The sequence below is a fragment of the Eschscholzia californica genome, unplaced genomic scaffold, assembly GCF_041429995.1.
Source record: "Eschscholzia californica isolate CP2 unplaced genomic scaffold, dmEscCali1.0.p SCAF_4, whole genome shotgun sequence".
Lineage (NCBI taxonomy): Eukaryota > Viridiplantae > Streptophyta > Magnoliopsida > Ranunculales > Papaveraceae > Eschscholzia > Eschscholzia californica.
Genome location: NW_028238461.1, coordinates 7,595,338 through 7,616,068, shown reverse-complemented (window position 1 = coordinate 7,616,068; position 20,731 = coordinate 7,595,338). Strand labels below are relative to the sequence as shown.

Here is a 20,731-nt window from a genome sequence, read left to right as displayed (position 1 = left end):
ATTCAATTTGTCAAAAAAAAAATGAAGAAAATCATTGAAGTACCCTACCATTTTACAAATGGAAGCTACTTATTGGGTTTCAAAAATATCATCATCCTAATCTACAAAATTTCCCTAAAAATACACAAAAAGATAACATTAAACTAAGAAAATTGGATTGGTGCCAATTCTCAATCTCATTAACCTTTCTCATTGGTTGAAATAACACCATCAAATCTCCACCACCAAAAATCCACACACACACAAACACAAACACTCTCTCTCTCTTATATGCCACCACAACTCACATGTATATAATTGTGTCAAAAACTCCTCTTTATACATAACTTAACTCATCCTCAATCAAGTTAGAACAAAATTCACAAGAAAAGAGATGGCAGCATCAGCTAGTTCCACTAATGTTCTCAGACCATCTCAATTTTTGGGTCAAATCAGGGTCTCCACTACTAACTCTCTTAGAGATGTTGTTGCTATGGGAACTGGTAAATACACTATGGTAAGGACCTATTACTTGTAATCTAGTTTGGGTTATTTTTCTTTATATTCATCTTTTATTAGTGAACTTTGTTTATCTTTGGGTGTTTTTGTATCGTAGAGCAATGACTTATGGTACGGTCCAGACCGTGTCAAATACTTGGGCCCATTCTCTGCTCAAACTCCCTCATACCTTACTGGAGAATTCCCTGGTGATTACGGATGGGATACTGCCGGATTATCAGCTGATCCAGAAGCCTTTGCTAAGAATAGAGCTCTTGAGGTAAATCGTCTTTATACTTTTTCTTGAACTTCTTCGGCTAGTAGTTGTTAACATTGAGTAACTTTTATTAGGTAATTCACGGTCGATGGGCTATGTTGGGGGCATTTGGATGCATTACTCCTGAAGTTCTAGAGAAATGGGTTAAGGTTGATTTTAAAGAACCAGTTTGGTTCAAAGCTGGATCACAAATTTTCTCAGAAGGTGGTCTGGATTACTTAGGCAACCCAAATTTGGTTCATGCACAAAGCATCTTAGCTGTTTTGGGCTTCCAAGTCTTGTTAATGGGTCTAGTCGAGGGCTTTCGTATTAACGGATTACCGGAAGTCGGCGAAGGTAACAACTTGTACCCAGGTGGTACTTACTTTGATCCGTTGGGTCTTGCCGATGACCCACTAACATTTGCTGAGCTAAAAGTAAAGGAGATCAAGAATGGAAGACTTGCTATGTTTTCAATGTTTGGGTTCTTTGTTCAAGCCATTGTCACTGGAAAGGGTCCACTTGAAAACTTGTTAGATCACCTTGACAATCCTGTTGCTAACAATGCTTGGGTTTATGCAACCAAGTTTGCTCCAGGATCTTAAATTCATTATTTAATCGTTGTGAATTAAAACAAAGTCTCTGTTTGTATTAGAAACAACAAAGTCCTTTTCTGTCTTTACTTTGAATTAGACGGATAATGGTCTTTCGGGTATAACAGAGTTAGACAGAAAAAGTTAAGTTGAGTGAGGTTGGATCTCTTTCCTTAAGACGTTTTACACCACCATAATATTATCAACTGTAGGATGTATATCTCACACGCTTTAACGACTTCCTTTCAAAGTTGTGATGGTATTTCACAGTTCCGAAAGTCTTCGAACCTTCAGATGTACTATGAACGTCTGAAATTTCTTGTCGAGAGTCGAGACGAATCTTCTATGATTCGACATGAGAGCTTCTGTTTGTTTTCTGCCAAGCATTGGTATTGCTTAGAAATTGGATTCCATCTATAATCCATTGATATGCTTGCAACTGTACTTACTTTATCACCATGCCGCTAGCAGAAGCTAAGCGCTTGAAAAGTGACTAAGAAACGTTGTTTGGAAATGACTACTTCTGACTTGACCACTTAGATAACTAGTATGCTCTTTACTTGTAAAGTAGACACTCTTGAATCTTCCTACTTCAGATTATAGGCTTACTAGAATGTAAGTTTGAATTGATACTTATATTCCAGACACACTTGGAATGTTATCTGACTTCAGAAGAGGAGGAAAAAATGAATGAATAATTAAACTTCTGAATTCGATGCGTATCTATAGGTACTAACGTGCAAAGGGCACCACTAAAACTTCATAAGCGTCCTTTCGCCCATGGGCGCGTATCATTCTCTTAGTGACTACCCTAATAATAGTCGAGTAGTTTTAGTATAAAGGTCTTTTTCTTCTTTCAAGTAGATTTGGTACCAAGATAAAGTTCATTACTTTGAGATAACGCTACTTTGTACTACATTTGTACATTGTACCCGATTTCAAACCTCAAGAAATCATTCAATTCAATCAGAACCAGGCGAACCTTAGGCTTGAATTGAAGAGATCAACGAGACGATCCAACATACCAGAGAGCTCCTGATTTCACCGTCTTTTGATCCCTCAAGATAGAAGAAAACGAACCCATCTATGTGAGGGGCTGAAATCGCAGCTCGCAAGGTCAACAGAATTGGACTTTTTGTCGAAACCGTCACTCGTACTTATTTTATGGACACTGGCAATGTTCTTGGGCTTGATCTGTGGAAAGAAACGGAACACAAGTTGTTATTAGATCCCTCGGACACTGGGGTGGTGCCGGCTAAAGAGTCTCCGACTGTCAAGTCAATACGTTTGGATAATGAAGAAGAAAAAAATATATAAAACAGAGACAACGCTATGAATGTATTTAAATGAGAAAATAAGGAATACACCGGAGATTAAGTCAAGTAAGATTGAGTCAAGTCGACTAGTACCGATTGAGTATCAACCGGACAAGTGGTGCAAATGACTTAAATAACAATACATGTTACCTATGTAAAATGACCATGAGGAGAGAAGGTGATACAACAAAATCTATGCTTGCTAACTCTCTGATAGCCAAGAGAGAGAGATAGGATCAACCCATCAAGTGAATGCTTGCCTAACTTTGAGTCGTCAAGAGAGAAACAATAGAATGGTTGCTGATGTTATCTCCAGCTCCAGGTACCAGGTGATGGAAATTCTTGTATTCTCAGTAGTATGATCTCAGGAGACAGAAAGTGATATTGACTGCTCTAGTGATTGCCTGCATTGCTACTGGAGATTAAGTATGGTTGTCTGTTTGACAGAGTGGTTGCTTTATCTTTTGCACGAGAGTGAAGATAAAACTAGATGCTTGCTCGGTACGAGAGAGAGAGAGAGAGAGAGAGAGAGAGAGAGAACAAAAGTAGTCTTATGTTTTTCCTTGGAGAACAGGATGATCTCCTAATCGTTTTATAGTGAGACAATTGGAAGTTTAAACTAGACGTATAAGCAAAATTAAATAACTGACATAAAAGAATATCGATCGAAATGACTTTGTGAGAATAACTTCCTCAATCGAACAGTTCTCCCAAAATCTTGAATTAGTAAAACCACCAGAGTTGCAACTCAACAATGCTGGAGATTTCAAAATCTTCAAAGGATAAAAGCATATGAGGGTGTTAGTCGTCTTTTCTAATTGTCTGAATCTAAATCGTCCTGTCTTAAATAGACGGAAAATCAACCTAAATTGGATATTCATATGAATCAAACAAAAACAAACATTTGGAATCAGACTTTAGTCGGATTTCAGAACTACGGAAGAAAAAAAAACAATCACTGCCTAAATTTGTGCTTAAAAGATAACTTGCTGGATTCGAATTTGCCAAACATGCTTAAACAAATTGATATTACATGAAGGTTTATGCAACTGGGGAACAAACTGACAGAAATCTAGTAGCAAACTAGCAACGGATATAATGGAAGGTAGGCCAAACCATTCAGACCATAAAAACTGTCCCCAACTCCATCAGAAGCCAAACGACGACAATCCTTTCCAACAGTATGAAAGAATAAAGTAATAAATTAAACAAATGCATCCTTCTCAAGTAGCTTCAACACATCCTGCTGATTGTTCAACTTCGCGACATCAATGGGTGTCTTCCCATCCAAATTCTGAAGAGTGCTGCATCACGAAAAAAAACAAGGAAATGAGTTTTTCAACAAATAGTTTCGATTTCTGAGGTGTTTTAAGTTCAAATAAGCAAATGAGTTTTTCAATTCAGTCGCTAAAAGGTCATTGTGGCTTACACGGCAGCACCATTGTCCAAAAGAAGTGCTACACACTCCTTCCTGCCGTAACCAGCGGCATAATGCAGGGCAGTGTTTTTATTCTTATCCAGCGCATCCACTGCTGCTCCAGCCTCAAGGAGGATCTGAGCGCACTTCACCTGTTAAGACACCAAGCAGACTTAAACTCGTATACAAGTATAACCGTAACTATATTTGCTAATAAAAATGAAACAATCAACTCTTAAGTTTTGGCATATGCAAATTCTTTGTATGAGAAAACGTGGATGCCCAAAATATTATAATAAGACCTTACAAATATAATTTATTCGTTATGAACTTCTAATATCGACCAGGGGTCACCATACCTCTCCATATCCACATGCAAAATGTAAAGCAGTTCTTCCCTCTGAATCTTCTTCATCTTTATCTGCCCCAGATGCAAGTGCATTTTTTAACCCCTATTGGAACAGTTTCAAACTTAAGCATGTGGATAGTAATGTGGAAAATGGAAGTGCAGTGAACTATCAATTATCAAATAGAAAAGATAGCAAGTTAGCAACTACTATCACATACCTCAATGTCACCAACACTGGCAGTGTGATGGACAATTGACTCATCCTCATTTACTGCTCCATCTTCTGCATCATCAGCCCCAGAGAGTTCAGTTGAATTGGCAGCTTCTCCTGAAACTCCAAGACCCATAGCCTGCCCTAACTTTTGAAGAACCTCGGGATCATTCCAGTACCTAAAACAGCCATAATAATTACACCAGAATTATGAAAAGTGGAAGGAGGAAAGAGATAACAATACCAAGTCATAATGGAAGTTCATATTTTTTTTCTATTTTAAAGATCAAGTTATTGGATACTGTGTAACCTCATCATTGATGCTGGATCCTTCTCAATTTCATCTAAAATAGGCTTTAAAGATGGGTCGTCCTTGATACGTGCCATACGTTCTTCAAGTTCTTCCTTGCGTAGTGGGTTTGCCAAATTCTCCAACATGCTAGATGTAGACGGGTCCTACAATATTACAATGAACATCCACCTTCATCTATAAAGTTTCTATGAACAGTAGAGAGAGAATGTTGATACACGAAAAAAGTCTGTGAAGTACCTGGATCAAAGCATTGCCAAGGCGCTCAGCCATTGTCATGAATTGAGGGTTTTGCATAACCTGTTGCATGGTAGAGTAATACTGCTGGGCATCAAACTGAGGGAAACCATCTTCACCTGCTCCATGAACAGTTTTCTGAAGCTGCTCAGCCATCTGGTTAAATGAAGGATCCTTCGCTATTTGTTCAGCTAATTCCTTTATGCTTGGATCCTTATTCATCAACCAATACAAACGAATCACATTAAAGCAATGTAAAAGTGAATATTAACAATTATAGAATTAATATATAAGAAGTGCTAAAAGTAAATAAGTGTTGTAAACAATCCCACATCGGTGGTGAGACGAGTATGGTGCTCCTCTTAAGAGGTTAAACACCCTTCCCTAGTGAGGACTTTTAAAACCGTGAGGCCCAGAAGTTCAAAGCGGACAATATTACTCGCAACCCAAAAGGCTGGCGTTTTCTTAGATTCTACTATCTACAAATATAGAAGCAACCTAATGTTACCTAGTACGGAGATCACTCTGGTACTTGTACGAGTACACGAGACGCTACCATGTGAGCATTGAGTAACCTAGGGGTATACCTCTTTGATACACAATTTTAGGGTCCAATACGTTTTGACATACACTTTTTATTACATAATAAGTCAATAACTACTCTTTGTGATGCATATTGAATACTTACGTCCTTTAAGCCATTTTATCTCTATTAAAGTTAAAAATAAAAATCTAGCAGTAACAACTCATTTAGTTTAGCTTATGGACTTCACAAAAAAAAAAATATAGGTTAATTAGGGTAGGAGATTCCAGTACACCAAATTTAGGGTAACGGATCACGAACCCACCCCACAAAGATACGAGGAATCCAATACCCGGAACACAAGGGGGGTAGAGTATGTAGTAACTCTGAAACAACTCAAAATTATAAGCCATGACTAATGGAAAGAGGTAAGAATAGTCAATAAAACGTTTCAAATTTTTAAAGAAATAGAAACTCAAAAAGGAGCATAGGCTACGTGCAAAAATCAGTCAGTAACATAACATCGTCTTACTAATCAAAGATGAAAAATTGTAAGATGTAAAGAAGAGGAAATACACTAAGGAGGCTGGACATTGCAGATAAATCAAAAGGATTGCCAGGAAATCCAACTCCTGGCTCAGCAGATGATGTTCCAGATTTGGAGCTTTTGCTTTCAGCAGAAACTGGTTTGCTCTCTGCGAAACATGAAATGGCCGTAAGAACTACACAGAAATGAATCAATATCTATAGATGTTGAGGCACAAAAAGAAAAGTTACTATAATTTATAAAACTGAGGCTTACGTTCTGATGCAATACACCTATATTTTGCCTCGAGGTGTACGCATAGATGCGCATCTTATGCGCCTTTCTAAACAATGACCAAGAGTCAAGACACACGAGTCTTCATGCGCACACCTAGAGGCCTAGTATAAGTATACTGCATCTAAACTTATGTCTCTCTCTGCGGTGGAGAGGCATACACATCTTTTATGTAGACTGAGAAAGTGACAACTTTTGTTGCCCTTTTAGTGACAATTTGTCTTCTTTACTCTTTCTTTAACTTGTAGATATGGTCAAATGGGTAGAAAGTGACCAACCAGGAGAAACCATTTATATCCTTTAATTTTACTGTTAAAAATTAACCAAATTTAATAAAATACACTATTAACAGAATAAAATTATATTTATTTCGTATAATACTACATTAAAATATATGAAATCGAAGCTACACCTCTTTATTGCCTCATTATGGAAGAAACCCGCGTTCTACTTTTTAGTTTACTTAAACATTGGTCAAAACTAGCATCATTCCAGCTTCTAGATAGAATTACTTGATCATTATTAATGAATATAAAAATGTAAGAAATATAAATACCCATACACAAGAGTAACTAAAAAGTTACAATTTTCCCAGGATCTGTCAAATAGGGGGTGGTTTCTCAATTCACTTGTCCATGAATCTTCAAAAACTACACTCCCTATCTTACTTAGGGCAATTACTCTATTCTGGGTCTCTTTTTTAGTAGTAAGCTGAAATCAAATCACTAACTGATCCCAATACTAAATAACTAGAGTAACTCACTGAGTTCATTATACACCTTGAACAACAATCCCCAAAAGAAACAACTAATTAATCTAAGAGATTTTAAACCCAATAATTATAAATATAATACTAATAAGAAGAAATAAAGTGAAATTGAAGGAAAGTTAATTACCACCACCATCACGGGGAGGTGTCTGCTTATCCTCGGAATTCGACGCCATGATAAACAACTACAAAGAGCAAAAAGATAAGAACTAGATCGAAAACTCAAACAAGATTGAAGAAACACACAACTAAACCCTAATTATTTGAAAGTAGAAACTAGAGGAAGATTATTCGATCCAAAATAATATACCTATGATATAGAAAAGAAGAAAGTGAATACTTTTTCTGTGCAGAGGAGAATCGAATGAAAACCCTAGTTTGAAGATAATTGAGATAAAAAGGAATTCCTCAGCCACAAGATGAATTACACATATATAAGTTTTTTTTTTCTGATCAGCCAGCCAGTCCAAACTCTTTCGATACTTCTAACGAATGGTCATCTCGAGGTACCACGTGGGATGTCGGCCCAAGACCAGCCCGACAACTAGCCCCTTCCGAGAGGCCTACTTAGGGGCGGACAAAAGGCCCCCAAGTCCGGATGGACCGGATCCACCCACAAACCGCCAGAGCCCAATGTGGTCGTGGGCGCCCGGTGCTCGAGACGCACACTACCCGTCCGGACCGTCAAATTTAGTCGGACGGGCACTAACAAAAGCTCTCACTGACGTTTTGCCTGAGTCCGACCGAGAAGCCCGACCGATTGATATTTTCGACTTACTTAGACATTTTAATCATATATATATATATATATATAATTATAATCAATTAATATAGTTAGCATTTAGACTACACATTTACACGTATATGCATCGAAAGATTACGTTTTATTTTATAGAGTTTAGTATCTCTTTCATCTCAAAGATTTTACAATGTGAGAGTATGTTTTTATGGGTTTTGGTTGGGTGAAATCTTATGAGTATCTTTTATGAGCATTCAAGCAAAAAATAAATAAATAAACATTGTGCCCAAGTCCGAACGGTCCGGTACTCGGATTGGCCACAATTTGGGCGAGCACAAAGGGCCAACAGACAACCAGACTTTGTCAAGTGCCCGCCCGATTTGTCCAAATGTCTGTCCGAATCGGAAGAGTAAGTGATCGTGGATTACACGTCTGACCCGTTTCCCACCCATAAACCTACCAGGTCTGATACGGTTAGACTAGAGTGGTGTAAGTAATTTAAAGGTGCGCGTAGAGTTAGGGGTGTCAATGGGGTACATCGATTACTCGAAACTGAACCAGAACTGTTTATGCTGATTCTGGATCTTCATTTTCATGTCTGATAAGAATTTAATATTTGACGGGAATTACCCAACTAAAATCGATAAGATTTCAATGCTAATGGCATAATACCCGACCCAATACTCGATATGGTGGCGGTGGTTGAAATTTGTGGCGGTAAAAATTAAGATTACCCAACAAAGTTCAATCAACTAAATTTTAGAGCTATAAAAATTATATTTCCAAAGTCTATTAATGACTAGGATTTTACCTCCCACAGACTTATTAAGATGTCCCACAAAATCTACCTTTATATTTCACCCTTGGATGCTCCAATTCTCCAAATCAGAAACTGTAATTTTGTCTGTCTAAAACACAGGGATAACCTGCAACAAAAATGGCAGCATGGGTGGCAGCTGCTCGTCAAGCCGCATCTGTAACTCGCCTTTCATCTCAAACCCTAACGTCATCTCAATCCTCTAAGCTTATCCAGCGTCGTGGTCTCGCTGGTGGTGGAGGTAATAACAATCAAATCTCTTTCTCTTCCAAGTTCTCACAATCATGTCATTGTTCAATTTTATGTTTTTTTTCCCTTTCAAATTTAATTTCGATTCTTTCAAATTTAAAACTCATTCAAGCAGAAATCTGAATTGGGGATGCTGTATTGGTTTCAGATTTAGGGTTTTGGGTTGGGGAATAATGTGTAAACATTTACATCTTATTATCTTAATGAAGGAAATAACGAAATTTTGGTTTCATTTGATGCGTTATTTGCCAATTGCGAATAGAAAAGCATGAATGGAGGCTGCCCATGATCTGAAATTCATTAGCGACCTTAATTAGGGTTTTATCTGCATCTATAGTTGTATTTTGTGGGTTCAAAAATGTTCTGACAGATATTTTATAGCAGTATTTTCATTTCCTTGCCCTTCGACTAAATATTGCCATCCTAATAAAGAAATTTGAATCTTCACCAAAGTTTTATTGTGTAATTTCCGAGGTCCCTTCTTAAAATCTGTTTTTAAAAATTAAAAAAAAATAATGAATATTTTATCTTCCCTACCATTTCATTCCTTCACGATACAGCATGGGTCGAACTTTGGATATTTCCCTTTTACTTGTAATTCGTAAAAATTAAATGGGTTTAGGGTTTAGGGTTTAGGGAAACAATAGCTTATATCTTGTTGATCTTATGAGCTTACTGAAAATTAAAATATAAGAATGGGTTTTAGCTTAAATCTTTTTTGGTTGTGAATCATGGACGTGTTAATTTGCTTCTCTGCAGATCATCATGGACCACCGAAGGTGAATTTTTGGCAGGACCCATTGAGCCCATCTAAATGGAAGGAGGAGCATGTAAGTCTCATTTCCAGTTTTAAAGAGGCTAATCGTTTATCCGATACATATAATACCATAAACTTGTTCAACAATCATCCATTTTATTTCAAATGCATGAAATAAGATGGTGTTTTAGAACTTTCATGAGGTTGTGACTTGTGAGTCCTTTGTAGTGAGAGTACCCGATAAAAGAAGAAACTGAACGCGATCTTTTCAGAATGGACATTTAGTTCTCATATCATGTTTTACTGACATGGGATTTGGGAATTCGTAGGATTTTCTTCTTACATGCCAGTAATGCTACTCTCTAGGTCTATCTTTAAATGTTTATAGTTGTAAGATGGGATTCTGTTGTTGGTGTCGTACAACTGGTGGGCGGTTTTAGTGAAGCCCTTATAATTCAGAATTTGACTTATTGTTAATCTATTGCAGTTTGTGATCGTTTCCTTAACTGGATGGGGTGTACTCTTTTATAGTGGCTACAAGTTCTTTACTGGAGGCAAGAAAGAGAAGAAGGAAGAGGTACTTTCTTATACTTTTAAACTACTAGCTGGCAGGGCCGTGCCTGAGATTTTGAGGGCCCAGTGCCAAATTTTGTTTTGGGCCTATTGTATAGTCAATTGTAAAAAAAATGAATTTCGAAAAGCTAAATAAAAAACAAGCGAAAAATAATTTGATATACTATAGATAAGCTAACGGATTAATACTTGATGGATCAAAGAAAAAAAAAAGTAAGAAAACATTAGAAATAAAATTTATGTCACGCCAAAATAAGAGAAAACGAACATACCGACCTAAAATTAAAAGATTTTGTTTTTTTTTTCTTTTTCAAAAACTACATAGGAGTTAATAACTTGAAAGAAAGATGAATCTACCTGTTAAAACTATAAAATTATATAAGTTCTAACCTTTTTACTAGAGAGAATAAATTATAGATTTAGTTTTTTTTTATCAACTCATTATAGAATTAGTTAGAGAAATATCTTGCAACATAAGAAGAGAATAAACAATAGATAGAAAGACACCAAAAAAATGATCAAATATTTATGGAATGTTTAAATTTTGGGAGAGAGAAAATATTGTGATTAGATGATAGAGAAAGGTGTCTATTCAAAAAAAAAAAATAGAGAGAAATCCGATTCAAATAAAATAAGGGCGGTCAAATTGGTAGGGAAATTTGGCCCCACTTGCTAAAGTGAATAGAAGGAAACAATCCTTGTTAGTAAATACAATCAATCGTTTTTTTTAGTTATTTACCAAATGAAAATTGTGGTCCCCGTGTGGTGGGAGGCCCAGTGCGGGCGCCCTGCCCGCACTGCCCACCGCACGGGCCTGCTAGCTGCTTCCTACATGCCATGGGATCTGACTTTACTCATAATCTAACCTCATGATGCATGTGGTTTGGTATTGCTGTGAATGCTGTGAGCCTTTGAGAATTTTCTTTTGGATAGTTAGATTTAAAATAGAGCAGCTGTTAAAACATTCCTTGAATTGCTTAATAGATCTGTGTTGAAATCGCAACCAAAAGCACTTTAATCTTTTCACGGATTAACTTTGAAACGAAAATATGTGAGTTGAAGGTGTCATTTTGATTAATTGATCCATCAATGATCTCTTCATCTTTTTTCGCACAATAAACAAATATATGCTTTAGCATGATCATCACCTATTTGTTTCAGAAATTGTGAATACTGAATATTATAGCTGATTGCAAAATCCCACTCAACTAAGAGCAAGTCCAATTTTAGGAGCCCCTGAATTTTCTGAACTTCAATGTTGGGTTCCCAGCAGGGCTGCCAATCCAAATTTAGATATGTGTGGGATTTTGATTTCAATTTTTAACTATAAATTATTAGTTTCAAATATAAAGTTAAAATTTAATATTATTCTAGAGAGAGAATTTTAAAAAGATAAAAAAAAAAAATTAGAGAAAGAATTAAAAAAAAGGCTTAAAACAATAAAAAAAAAATTAGATTAAATTTTTGTTTTAAAAAATAAATAAAAAGGAAACAAAATTTTAGGGGATCCACCCAATTATGACCGTTCAGGAAACCCCCAACAGTCATAATAGGGACTAGGAGCCCCTCAGCCTGGGCTCCTAGCCCATGGGCTCCCCGGTTGAGGGTTGGGGGCTTGGGGGCTTGGGGCTTCCAGATTTGAATTTCGGAGCCAACCCAGCCACATTGGACTTACTCTAATGGAGTCTTATAACTTCTTCCTATTCAAACTATTTCCTGACGATTGACGTCCTTCTACCTGGTATCCCCAATATATGCAAATATTCAAGTTATCCTTCGATATTGTCTATACATGCAATTAAGGAATGGAATTTCGGTTTCGGTTGAAATTTCGGTAGGCGAAATATATCGAAAATTTATCCCTTCATCACGCATTGTTCAGAGAAAGTAAGTAAATTTCGGTAGACATGGAAATTGAAATATTTCGGTCATTTCAACCGAAGTATTTCGAAATTTAATTCCTCGCATGCAATTGAACCAGTTCTAGTCAACAACCGGTAGAAAAGTGCATCCATATATGGCTAAATTTTGAAACCATGAATATTGAACCATCTTATACCAAATCGTGTGGACTTGAAGCAAAGTTAATTATGCAGTTGCCTCTAGAACACCAAACCATAAATTGACGTACTTTGGGAAAATAATAGTCATAAATGTTTGAAATATACCATTTGGGTCTAGAATGAGTTATTTCTTGTTGTTAATGATGCTACTATATCATATTAATTTCGAATCATACCCCAAACAGATATACTGTTACCATTTGATGCTATTTTCTTCAGCTTTATTTTATAACCAATTGTTTTGAGATTGTCCTTCATGTCTTGAGTTGTAAACTAGTTTTTTTTCGTTTGTTTTCTTTTCTTTTACTGACATGATTTTAGTTGAGGACTTGATTTAATTCCTGAATCCAGCTACTAGGTTGAATTTTGACGTATTGCTTACTTATGGTATCTGCAGAAGCCAGCTGAAACTTCTCACTAAGGAGCAGACGCTTGGTGTCTTGGTCTGCAATTTCTTCGCTCAATAACAAATCAATAAGAGAACTTCACGGTCTCGGGTAGACAGGCTTTTGCTTTCCTTCTCTCTTAGTGTTGCTTAAATAGTCAACTTTTAGCTCCTTGTTTTCTGTGTTTAGACAATCGAAGTTTTGGGGTTATTATGTATACGAATGTCTCTCTTGCTCTTGGAGGGTGTTGATGAGTGATATAGATTATTAAATATGTTGATTGTTGTAAATTAACGAACAGCTTGAGATGGTCGTTTGGGTGGAAGTCTGAGTGCTGAACTGCGTTCCAGCCTTCGTGGTTTACAAGGGGTTTTTGCTGATTGAGTCAAAATAATTTCCAAAACAAGGAAAAAGCATCAAATATTCATAATGATTATCCACTTCAAAACATTTATGAAGACTAAATTACCGATTTTGTGGAACTAATTCGTTAGTTTATTTCTTAAAACTTTGAATGCATATGATATTTTCGTTAAATGTCAGATTTTGGTAAAATTTATATATATTCAAAAAGGACTTTTTGTATTAGCTTTCTAGCAACATCCACTTTTAATACCTTTTCTTAAAACAACTCTGAATAAATAGTCCTTTTTTCGTTTTTCTGTAAACTTGGTTTGCAGGTCTTGCAAACTCCATTTGCAAAATTCAAACTCTGTTTGCAGATCTTGCAAATTCGATTTGAAGAATGCAATCTAGGTTTGCAGAACTTGCAAACTTGATTTTGTAGATGAAACGTGGTTTGCAAAATCAAACAAATTCTGTTTGCAAAACTTCTTCTCTATATTGTTAATTGATTTCTTCGTCGATTTACCTTTCGAATTGATAAAACAATTGAACCAAAATATATTTGAAAATTGGACATACAACAAGCGAAAAATCAAATCCTCAACTTCATCTTTCATATTATTAGGGTTCAACAACTTTGGATCTAGTTTTAGGTTCCTTTCATAGCTCCAGATATGATTTTAGGACTTTGTTTCATAGCTACAGATTTGGTTTTAGGAGATCTTTAGAGATTTCAATTATATCGAAGAAGAATAAAGATCACATACAAAAACAAATGAACGACTTCGAAAAACTCACTTTGACTTCTTGTTGAAGTAGTTGTAGGAAAAGAAGATAAAGAAAGGGTGTTTCGGAAATGAAAAAAAGAAGAAGATAACTTCGTCGTTAATTAGTGATATTATTTGATATGTGAATGATAAATGCATAATAATGCTGACACTCTTAGTGATCTCAAAAGGTAGCTTGCTTTTTTAGTTAGTATTTAAAATTTTTTGTTCAACAAAAAAAAAGTATTTAAAATATTTTGACTCAAATATTCATTTTCTATTTACATATATGTCCGACTATCTATTTACCTCTCTCTACTTCGGTAGATTTTACCTATAACTTGGTTGGAGTATTTTTACCTTCTATCCAGGGATAATATCGTGTCCGCTCTGTTCGACTTTTCATAAGTGTCTACAATTCCTTTTGGATTCCCAGGGACAAATTTTTTTTTTTCTTTTCAGAAATACCCTTGAAGACTAAGAAGAAGAAAAAGGAAGGAAGAAGAAATCAAAAAAATATAACTTTTTTTTTTCGCGTTAAAGGTCTCGCCCATTAGGTCGAACTCAAATGGGCATTTTTTTTTCGCGTTAAAGGTGGAGGGTTGGTTAAGTCAAATTTGACTTAACCATTAGGTCGAACTCAAATGGGCATTGTCTTCTTTTGCTTGCATTGCCTCTAACCAAAGTATGTTATAAAACTGATTGTCTTTACAATGTTGGACATTGTCTATAAAACTCCCCATTTTCTAACTATCACGAGTTACATGGATATCTACTCAGATCATAATTCAACACATTTGTTTCAAACCCAAGTCTCCCAAGTAAGGTGAGGATGTCTATGGTAAAGACAAATAGAACCAAATAGTATATAGAAAAGAAACATAAATCTTAAAGAGAAAAAGAGGAATCTTAAGGTTCAAAGTTGAAAATAACCTATTAGGGTTTAAAGTTGAAAAGAACCAATTAGTGTTCATTGAACAAAACATAAAATAAACAGACTACACTTAAAGACTAAAAAAAATCCTTTAATCTAAAACCCTAAAAAGAAGGTGTTTTTAGTGTGAAATAACAATAAAATCCATGAGAACCAACTTCAATTAGGTAATGACTTTTGGAGTTGAAATACTCATGAAATTCCATGGGGAGTTGCTATCCATGACATAAAAACCAACCAAATTACTTCTCTCACATAGCTAGAGAATGAATGGGTAAATATACACAAGAGTCAAGAACACCTACAAATAAAATGAGTCTTAAACTAGTAAACCTGTTTATATAAAAATTTAGAAAGAGAAAAGGTTATAGTACTAAACCTCCACAAAGTTAAATTTTCCAAGATCAAAGAGATTCATTCACCTTTGTTTACATCACTATTCTACATAAAACAGAGCAAAAGCATCATGAATTCCTTCAATCACATATACAAAATCTCCAAAATTTCATGCTCAAGAAGCATGAACCAACCAAAAAAGTTCTAAGTTTAAGAAGAAAGGAATCCTAGACAGCCTTCGGCTGTCCAAGAATTGCTCGATGTTTGCCACGACCTCGACGAAAACTAGCAATTCTACCAGTTAAAGAGTTACCTAAACTTCCTAACCCATTGTCTCCCACTAGCTTCAAATCAAAATGCTTGTATAAAAATTTCAACTTACTTTCATCATCTTCCCTTATTAGCAGTAATTCACGTGCTTGCTCCCGAGATAATATTGTGTATAGATGGAATGGTAGTTCTTCGGAGTTCTGACAGTAGTTGTCATTAATTTCGAATTTGGACTTTCCAAAAGTAACTCTCATTATACCCATGGATTTGTTCGTTTCTAAAGGATCAAAAATAAATGAGAAATTTCCAACTTCTAAATCAGGCTTCTTGAATAGATCCTTTAGACGTTCATTATATTGTCCGCCGTTTTTCTGAGAGTTCTTTGACGGATCATGTTCCCGAGTTTTTGTTGCCTGCAGGATGTGTGAAGCTTCTCTTAGGCCACTCAAGAAAGCACCATGCATTGTTGCTGGATGCTGTCTATTTGTAGCTTCACCAGCAAAGAAAAGTCGATCTACCACACTTTCTGCAAGAATATCATAATCACTGCCAGACGACCCGACTCTAACATGAGAGTATGAACCATGGCAAAGAGGATCACTACCCCATCTTGTGCATATTGACTGAATGGGGTTAGGCACATCGATGCCCTTCGGGCTAAAAATACCTGTAAAATTAGCCAAACGTTCATACAAAAGACTTTTCAAAGGAAGATGATGGAACTGCACTATATAATGTATATTTGTTCATCGTCACCTGTCATTTAAAGACATGTAGTACCTCTGAGGATGCTTAGAACACGATGAAGCAAAATCGCAGGATCTGTTGATTCAAATTTATAAGCAGCTTCTCCTGCTACTAAACCAATAAGAACGGGTCCTCCAGAAACTGTATGGTAGCTGTAGAATAGAAAGAATTCACCTCGTTGATTTGTATCTCTATTAAGATAGCCGAATGTGTCTTGGTCCTCACCCCAAAAGACGTGAGGGAAAACCATTGCCACTTTATTCAACAAACCAAACCCAAGTCTATCAATAGCATCAAGCTTTCTTTTCGGTAACTCTGGTTCAAACTTAATCGTCCTTTTCTTTAAGGCACCAAGAGGCACCGTACAGAGGACCATATCTGCTCGAAATAATTGATCACCAGAAGCTATCTCAACGCCGTCATCTCCGTATTTAATAGTTTGAACAGTCTTTCCATAATAGATTGGGAGATTTTCACACATAGCCTTGATGAGATTCCAATTTCCCCCAGCAGCGAAACAATGATCCCCACCCATTTCATAAGGATCATCTTGATCCCAATAGGCAAGTGAAAGATTCGAAAGACATCCAGCATTCGCATATTCCAAATTTGCGAGATGCCAATCAAGAAGTTGTCTTTCTTCGGTGGTTTTGATAACAGCATATACTTGTCTTAACTTCTCCAAGGCAGATCCAAGAGAAATATCATTGGCAGAACTACCCATCATCTTTCTCGATTCGGTGGCTTTATCAAGTAACTTATTGAAGATAACTTCTACTTTTGAATCTATTGCCTTATCAATAGGTGCCCCATCTGGCTTATACAAAGGGCATTCATCTCTTACCTTATGAAGCGGAATGGACAGCTGCCTCGATAGAACACCGAGAGGGTTAGCATGAACACCCGTAATAATGCTGCCACCTAAATCAACGGCTGCGAAGTTCCCATTTTGACCCATTTTTTCAGTATAAACCCTCCCACCAGGTCTCGTTCTACCTTCAAGAACAATAACCTTAAAACCAAACGCCAAAAGTTGCCTAGCAGCCGCTAATCCAGCGAGTCCAGCACCAATAACTATCACAGACCCAATATTTGTTTCCGGGATATTCGATGTGATAGAAGGTGAAACCCCAAAGTTAATATACCCATTATACAAAAGAAAATCATAAGCTGAGTTAATCAACTTCCCATACTCATTACTAACAGTTTCTTTGATTTGTCCCTTTGAAAGCCACATCCGAACATTATCCCTCCATTTTGCTAATATATGATTTCTCACAACTATATAATCATTTTGTTCTTTTCCACCCAATTCACTCACAACCTCAGCTTTAATTTCCTCCTCTAACAATTGATCAATAGGGAACCCTAAAGATAAAGCAATCATAGCTTCAGTTTCAGTTTCTTTCTCCATTTCTTTCATCGTTCTATTTCGTTTCTTAGGTGTACTACCTAAATGCTTCTCTATAAGCTCATCCATGTCATTTTCACTATAATTTTTCACTCTTACAGATTTTCTCGAAGATCGCTTCTTAACAGTACCATCACAAACTGGACTATCCATCATATTTCAAAATCTTATACTTCTTAAACTACTAAACTAAAGCAGTTTCCCTTCAACCCTAACTTTTCATGCACATTGAAATTTCAATGAAAGAAGACTATCTTAACATTTTCTCCTCACAATTCAACAATATCATCATCTCTACTAAACCTAACTGTTCCATTTCAAAAACATAAAACGAGATTATGAAAATGACCCATTACAAAAGATATCTAAACATTCAGTTTTTCACTTGTTAGTAATCCAAGAAAACCCTAGATCGTTTAAATTCTCATGGATTAAGTATATATTTTTCCACAAATTTTGTCCAGAAATCCAGATTAAAAATATGTATTTGTATATGGGCAAGTTTGGTCAAAGATGAACGTACCTTACTAAATGGATTCGAAACGCCTAAATTGAAATATGCCCTGATTAACAGTAGTTGTGATTTGCCAAAATTAGGGTTTCATCTACTGACCCGAGAAGAAAAAGGGGATACTGGTTTTCTTGTTCAAGTAAAAAAAAAATAAAGGAAAATGGGATTGGAGGGAATTTGCAGCCGTACTACTTCTCTCCTTTTCAACTTAAATAGGTGGTTCATAAAATTCCACCTCAGTTAGTAAAGTATTAGTTTATTTGATTTAGACCCCCAATTATTTTGTGATCTTTGATTTTGGCCTCCGTTTTCCACAAGTGACCGACCCCCAACTCTTTTGTGATCTTTGATTTTGGCCCCCGTGGAAAGACCTTGTAGAAAAGAACTAGGTTTTCAATTCCATTCTTATTTCCATCTACTTTCTTTCTATTTACATTTCATTTAATCATTAGGTATATCCCGTGTCCTAGGACACAAACAGTTGTATCTATTGAATTTGACAAAAACTTAACTCAGTGCCTTTATAAACGGCTCCATAGTATTGCTCTAGGCGCTATCACCAAACATGTCACCCGACTTTGTATATTTATTATTGTTATATTCTGCATACCATAACTTTTTAGTATTCTATTTATTGTTTATTTTCTCTTGTTTACTTTTTTTCTTAAATTAGTTATTTTATTGAGAGAGAGAAAGAAAGATTTCAATTTTTTTTTAATCATTGCAATTTCTTTTGTTTCCTTTTTTCTTAAATTAGTTACTTTATTTCTAAGAAAGACTAGTTTTATTGAGAGAGAGAGATTTCAATTTCCTTTTTTAACTCTTGCAATATCTTTTGTTTCTTTTTTTCTTAAATTAGGGTATGACCCGTGTCCTAGTGCACAGCTACTATTTTTAAAACGGGTTATTTTAATTCTACGATGGACTATATTTTAATGGTCTATGGAGATAAGGCCCAAAATAAAACCCAAAAAGGAATTAAAGTCCTATCTCCCAAGAAAATGGATTTTAGTCCTTTTGCACTCCGGACACAATTACCCTCATATGTATGAAAATTGTTCCGACCCAATCCCCCTAACAATCTCCGCCAATTTTATATTGAAGTCTGACGACCTCAATTTGTACGACACAAGAAAACGCGTTGTGTATCTCCCAAACTTATTTATTCTAACAACACAACAAAAAATTTTCTTCTCACTTTCTCTCTCTAAAACCCTAAAAACCGACCGACTCTATATCTAGAATGTGTTTTGTTACATACAAAATGCGTTTTGTTATATACGTTTTTTATATAGAAAATGTGTTGTTTATCATACATATGTGAAAATTCATAATCTGTTAATAACTCTGACATTAAAAAAATATCTTAACAGAGGTAGAGAGAAGGGAATACGATGATGAAGAACAAAATGAGCTTTGTTATATACAAAATGTATTTTGTATATATGAAATGAGTTATGTTATATACAAAACGCATTTTGTTATATACGAAATGCGTTTTGTATCATACATATATTAAGATTCGTAATCTGTTAGTAACTATGACATACAAAAATTATTGTTTTAGAGAGAGAAAATAATAGAGGAATTCGGTTAGAAGAGAAGACTGGAGAGAGAAAATCAGAGAAAGAAAAGGAAAGAGAATATTTGAGATTGATTTTCAAAATGAAGGGTTCATCTTATATAGAAGGTTATAAAGGGTATTAAGATAAAATAAAAATCATAGAGATTTTTGTTTTCTATGGAGATGGAAGCACTTGGACTAAATTTCCATTATAATTTTTATTTTGGCTTAAAAACCTATATTAATATTATGGTGGAGTAATTGTGATATTATGTGTAGTTTTTTTGACCATAAACCCAAAAATTATATTTTAAATTTCGGGAAGAACTCCTAGACATTATCCTTTATTAAATTTTTTTTTGTCCTAGTCAACATTTTTCTTCTGTTTTATTATATAGATTTCATATTAATAATTATTTCTTATTTTCCCGTTACATTCCAATTAATAAGTGGTAAGGTTAATCCTATTTTGACCCCCAATTTGTGACTAACTCGCCCTTTTGGCAGTAATAAGTGTCTGACAGTACGTTTTTGTTCCCCGAACTAACAAAATTTTGAATCTCTCCAGAAATTCCCTGAAGGAGAAAAAATGAATTAACAAAAAATTGAAAAAACAAATTAAATCCACCTCATTTTTTCTCTCTTCCTCTCGTCACTTCATCATCTTCTCCGGCGAAAGTCGCCGGCCAACCAATTTTTCTGTTGACTTTCAAAATTAAAATAAATAAAAAATTCTTCTTTCTTCTATCTCTTCTTCATTTTTCCTCCTCTTTTCTCTATTCTCTCTTTTTTTCTCTCGTCAAACCTCTTATGAAGGGGAGCCTTCGTCGTAGATCTGACAAATCAGACTTCGAAGATCTTGAGAACCAGACCTTTGAAGGTCTGCTTCTTTCACCACATTTTGTGAACCAGACCTCCGACGAATGCTCCCACTCGGCGGAGGTTTGAAGAGAGAAGGAAACAGAAGAAAGAAGAGAGAAAGAA

At 35.6% G+C, this 20,731-nt stretch overlaps 4 protein-coding genes across 5 annotated transcripts; 2 read left to right on the top strand and 2 right to left on the bottom strand.

Moving 5' to 3' along the window:
* Window positions 1-11: 11 nt before the first annotated feature.
* Window positions 12-1,398, top strand: LOC147542213 (chlorophyll a-b binding protein 13, chloroplastic-like). The gene is made up of 3 exons (XM_086637634.1): window positions 12-496; window positions 596-757; window positions 829-1,398. The coding sequence occupies exons 1-3, from the start codon at window positions 374-376 to the stop codon at window positions 1,336-1,338; spliced, it is 795 nt and encodes a 264-aa protein (XP_086493760.1). The 5' UTR covers window positions 12-373; the 3' UTR covers window positions 1,339-1,398.
* Window positions 1,399-3,635: 2,237 nt separating this feature from the next.
* On the bottom strand, window positions 3,636-7,825 carry LOC147542212 (ankyrin repeat domain-containing protein 2B-like). Of its 2 annotated transcripts, none has more exons than XM_086672759.1 (9): window positions 7,589-7,825; window positions 7,406-7,463; window positions 6,266-6,384; window positions 5,170-5,379; window positions 4,930-5,075; window positions 4,627-4,798; window positions 4,419-4,511; window positions 4,072-4,211; window positions 3,636-3,946 (listed from the first exon to the last, which is right to left on the bottom strand). In XM_086672759.1, the coding sequence occupies exons 2-9, from the start codon at window positions 7,452-7,454 to the stop codon at window positions 3,847-3,849; spliced, it is 1,029 nt and encodes a 342-aa protein (XP_086528885.1). In that variant the 5' UTR covers window positions 7,455-7,463; window positions 7,589-7,825; the 3' UTR covers window positions 3,636-3,846. The 2 variants fall into 2 exon arrangements, with proteins under 2 accessions (XP_086528885.1, XP_086528886.1); XM_086672760.1 differs by having other exon boundaries at window positions 7,619-7,765.
* A 942-nt stretch (window positions 7,826-8,767) lies between these two features.
* Window positions 8,768-13,152, top strand: LOC147542211 (uncharacterized). The gene is made up of 4 exons (XM_086637509.1): window positions 8,768-9,075; window positions 9,843-9,913; window positions 10,328-10,417; window positions 12,874-13,152. The coding sequence occupies exons 1-4, from the start codon at window positions 8,955-8,957 to the stop codon at window positions 12,895-12,897; spliced, it is 306 nt and encodes a 101-aa protein (XP_086493635.1). The 5' UTR covers window positions 8,768-8,954; the 3' UTR covers window positions 12,898-13,152.
* Window positions 13,153-15,276: 2,124 nt separating this feature from the next.
* LDL2 (LSD1-like2) lies at window positions 15,277-18,368 on the bottom strand. The gene is made up of 3 exons (XM_086636177.1): window positions 18,196-18,368; window positions 16,295-17,979; window positions 15,277-16,181 (listed from the first exon to the last, which is right to left on the bottom strand). The coding sequence occupies exons 2-3, from the start codon at window positions 17,826-17,828 to the stop codon at window positions 15,472-15,474; spliced, it is 2,244 nt and encodes a 747-aa protein (XP_086492303.1). The 5' UTR covers window positions 17,829-17,979; window positions 18,196-18,368; the 3' UTR covers window positions 15,277-15,471.
* Between the last annotated feature and the right edge of the window lie 2,363 nt (window positions 18,369-20,731).

Coding starts and splice junctions, on each gene's coding strand:
- LOC147542213 (XM_086637634.1), top strand. CDS start 374: ATGGCAGCATCAGCTAGTTCCACTAATGTTCTCAGACCATCTCAATTT. Junction 497..595: donor GAACTGGTAAATACACTATG/GTAAGGACCTAT, acceptor TTTGTATCGTAG/AGCAATGACTTATGGTACGG. Junction 758..828: donor CTAAGAATAGAGCTCTTGAG/GTAAATCGTCTT, acceptor AACTTTTATTAG/GTAATTCACGGTCGATGGGC.
- LOC147542212 (XM_086672759.1), bottom strand. CDS start 7,454: ATGGCGTCGAATTCCGAGGATAAGCAGACACCTCCCCGTGATGGTGGT. Junction 6,385..7,405: donor ACCTCCCCGTGATGGTGGTG/GTAATTAACTTT, acceptor CATGTTTCGCAG/AGAGCAAACCAGTTTCTGCT. Junction 5,076..5,169: donor TTGGCAATGCTTTGATCCAG/GTACTTCACAGA, acceptor GTAATATTGTAG/GACCCGTCTACATCTAGCAT.
- LOC147542211 (XM_086637509.1), top strand. CDS start 8,955: ATGGCAGCATGGGTGGCAGCTGCTCGTCAAGCCGCATCTGTAACTCGC. Junction 9,076..9,842: donor TGGTCTCGCTGGTGGTGGAG/GTAATAACAATC, acceptor GCTTCTCTGCAG/ATCATCATGGACCACCGAAG. Junction 10,418..12,873: donor AGAAAGAGAAGAAGGAAGAG/GTACTTTCTTAT, acceptor TGGTATCTGCAG/AAGCCAGCTGAAACTTCTCA.
- LDL2 (XM_086636177.1), bottom strand. CDS start 17,828: ATGATGGATAGTCCAGTTTGTGATGGTACTGTTAAGAAGCGATCTTCG. Junction 16,182..16,294: donor TGTTCTAAGCATCCTCAGAG/GTACTACATGTC, acceptor CTAATTTTACAG/GTATTTTTAGCCCGAAGGGC.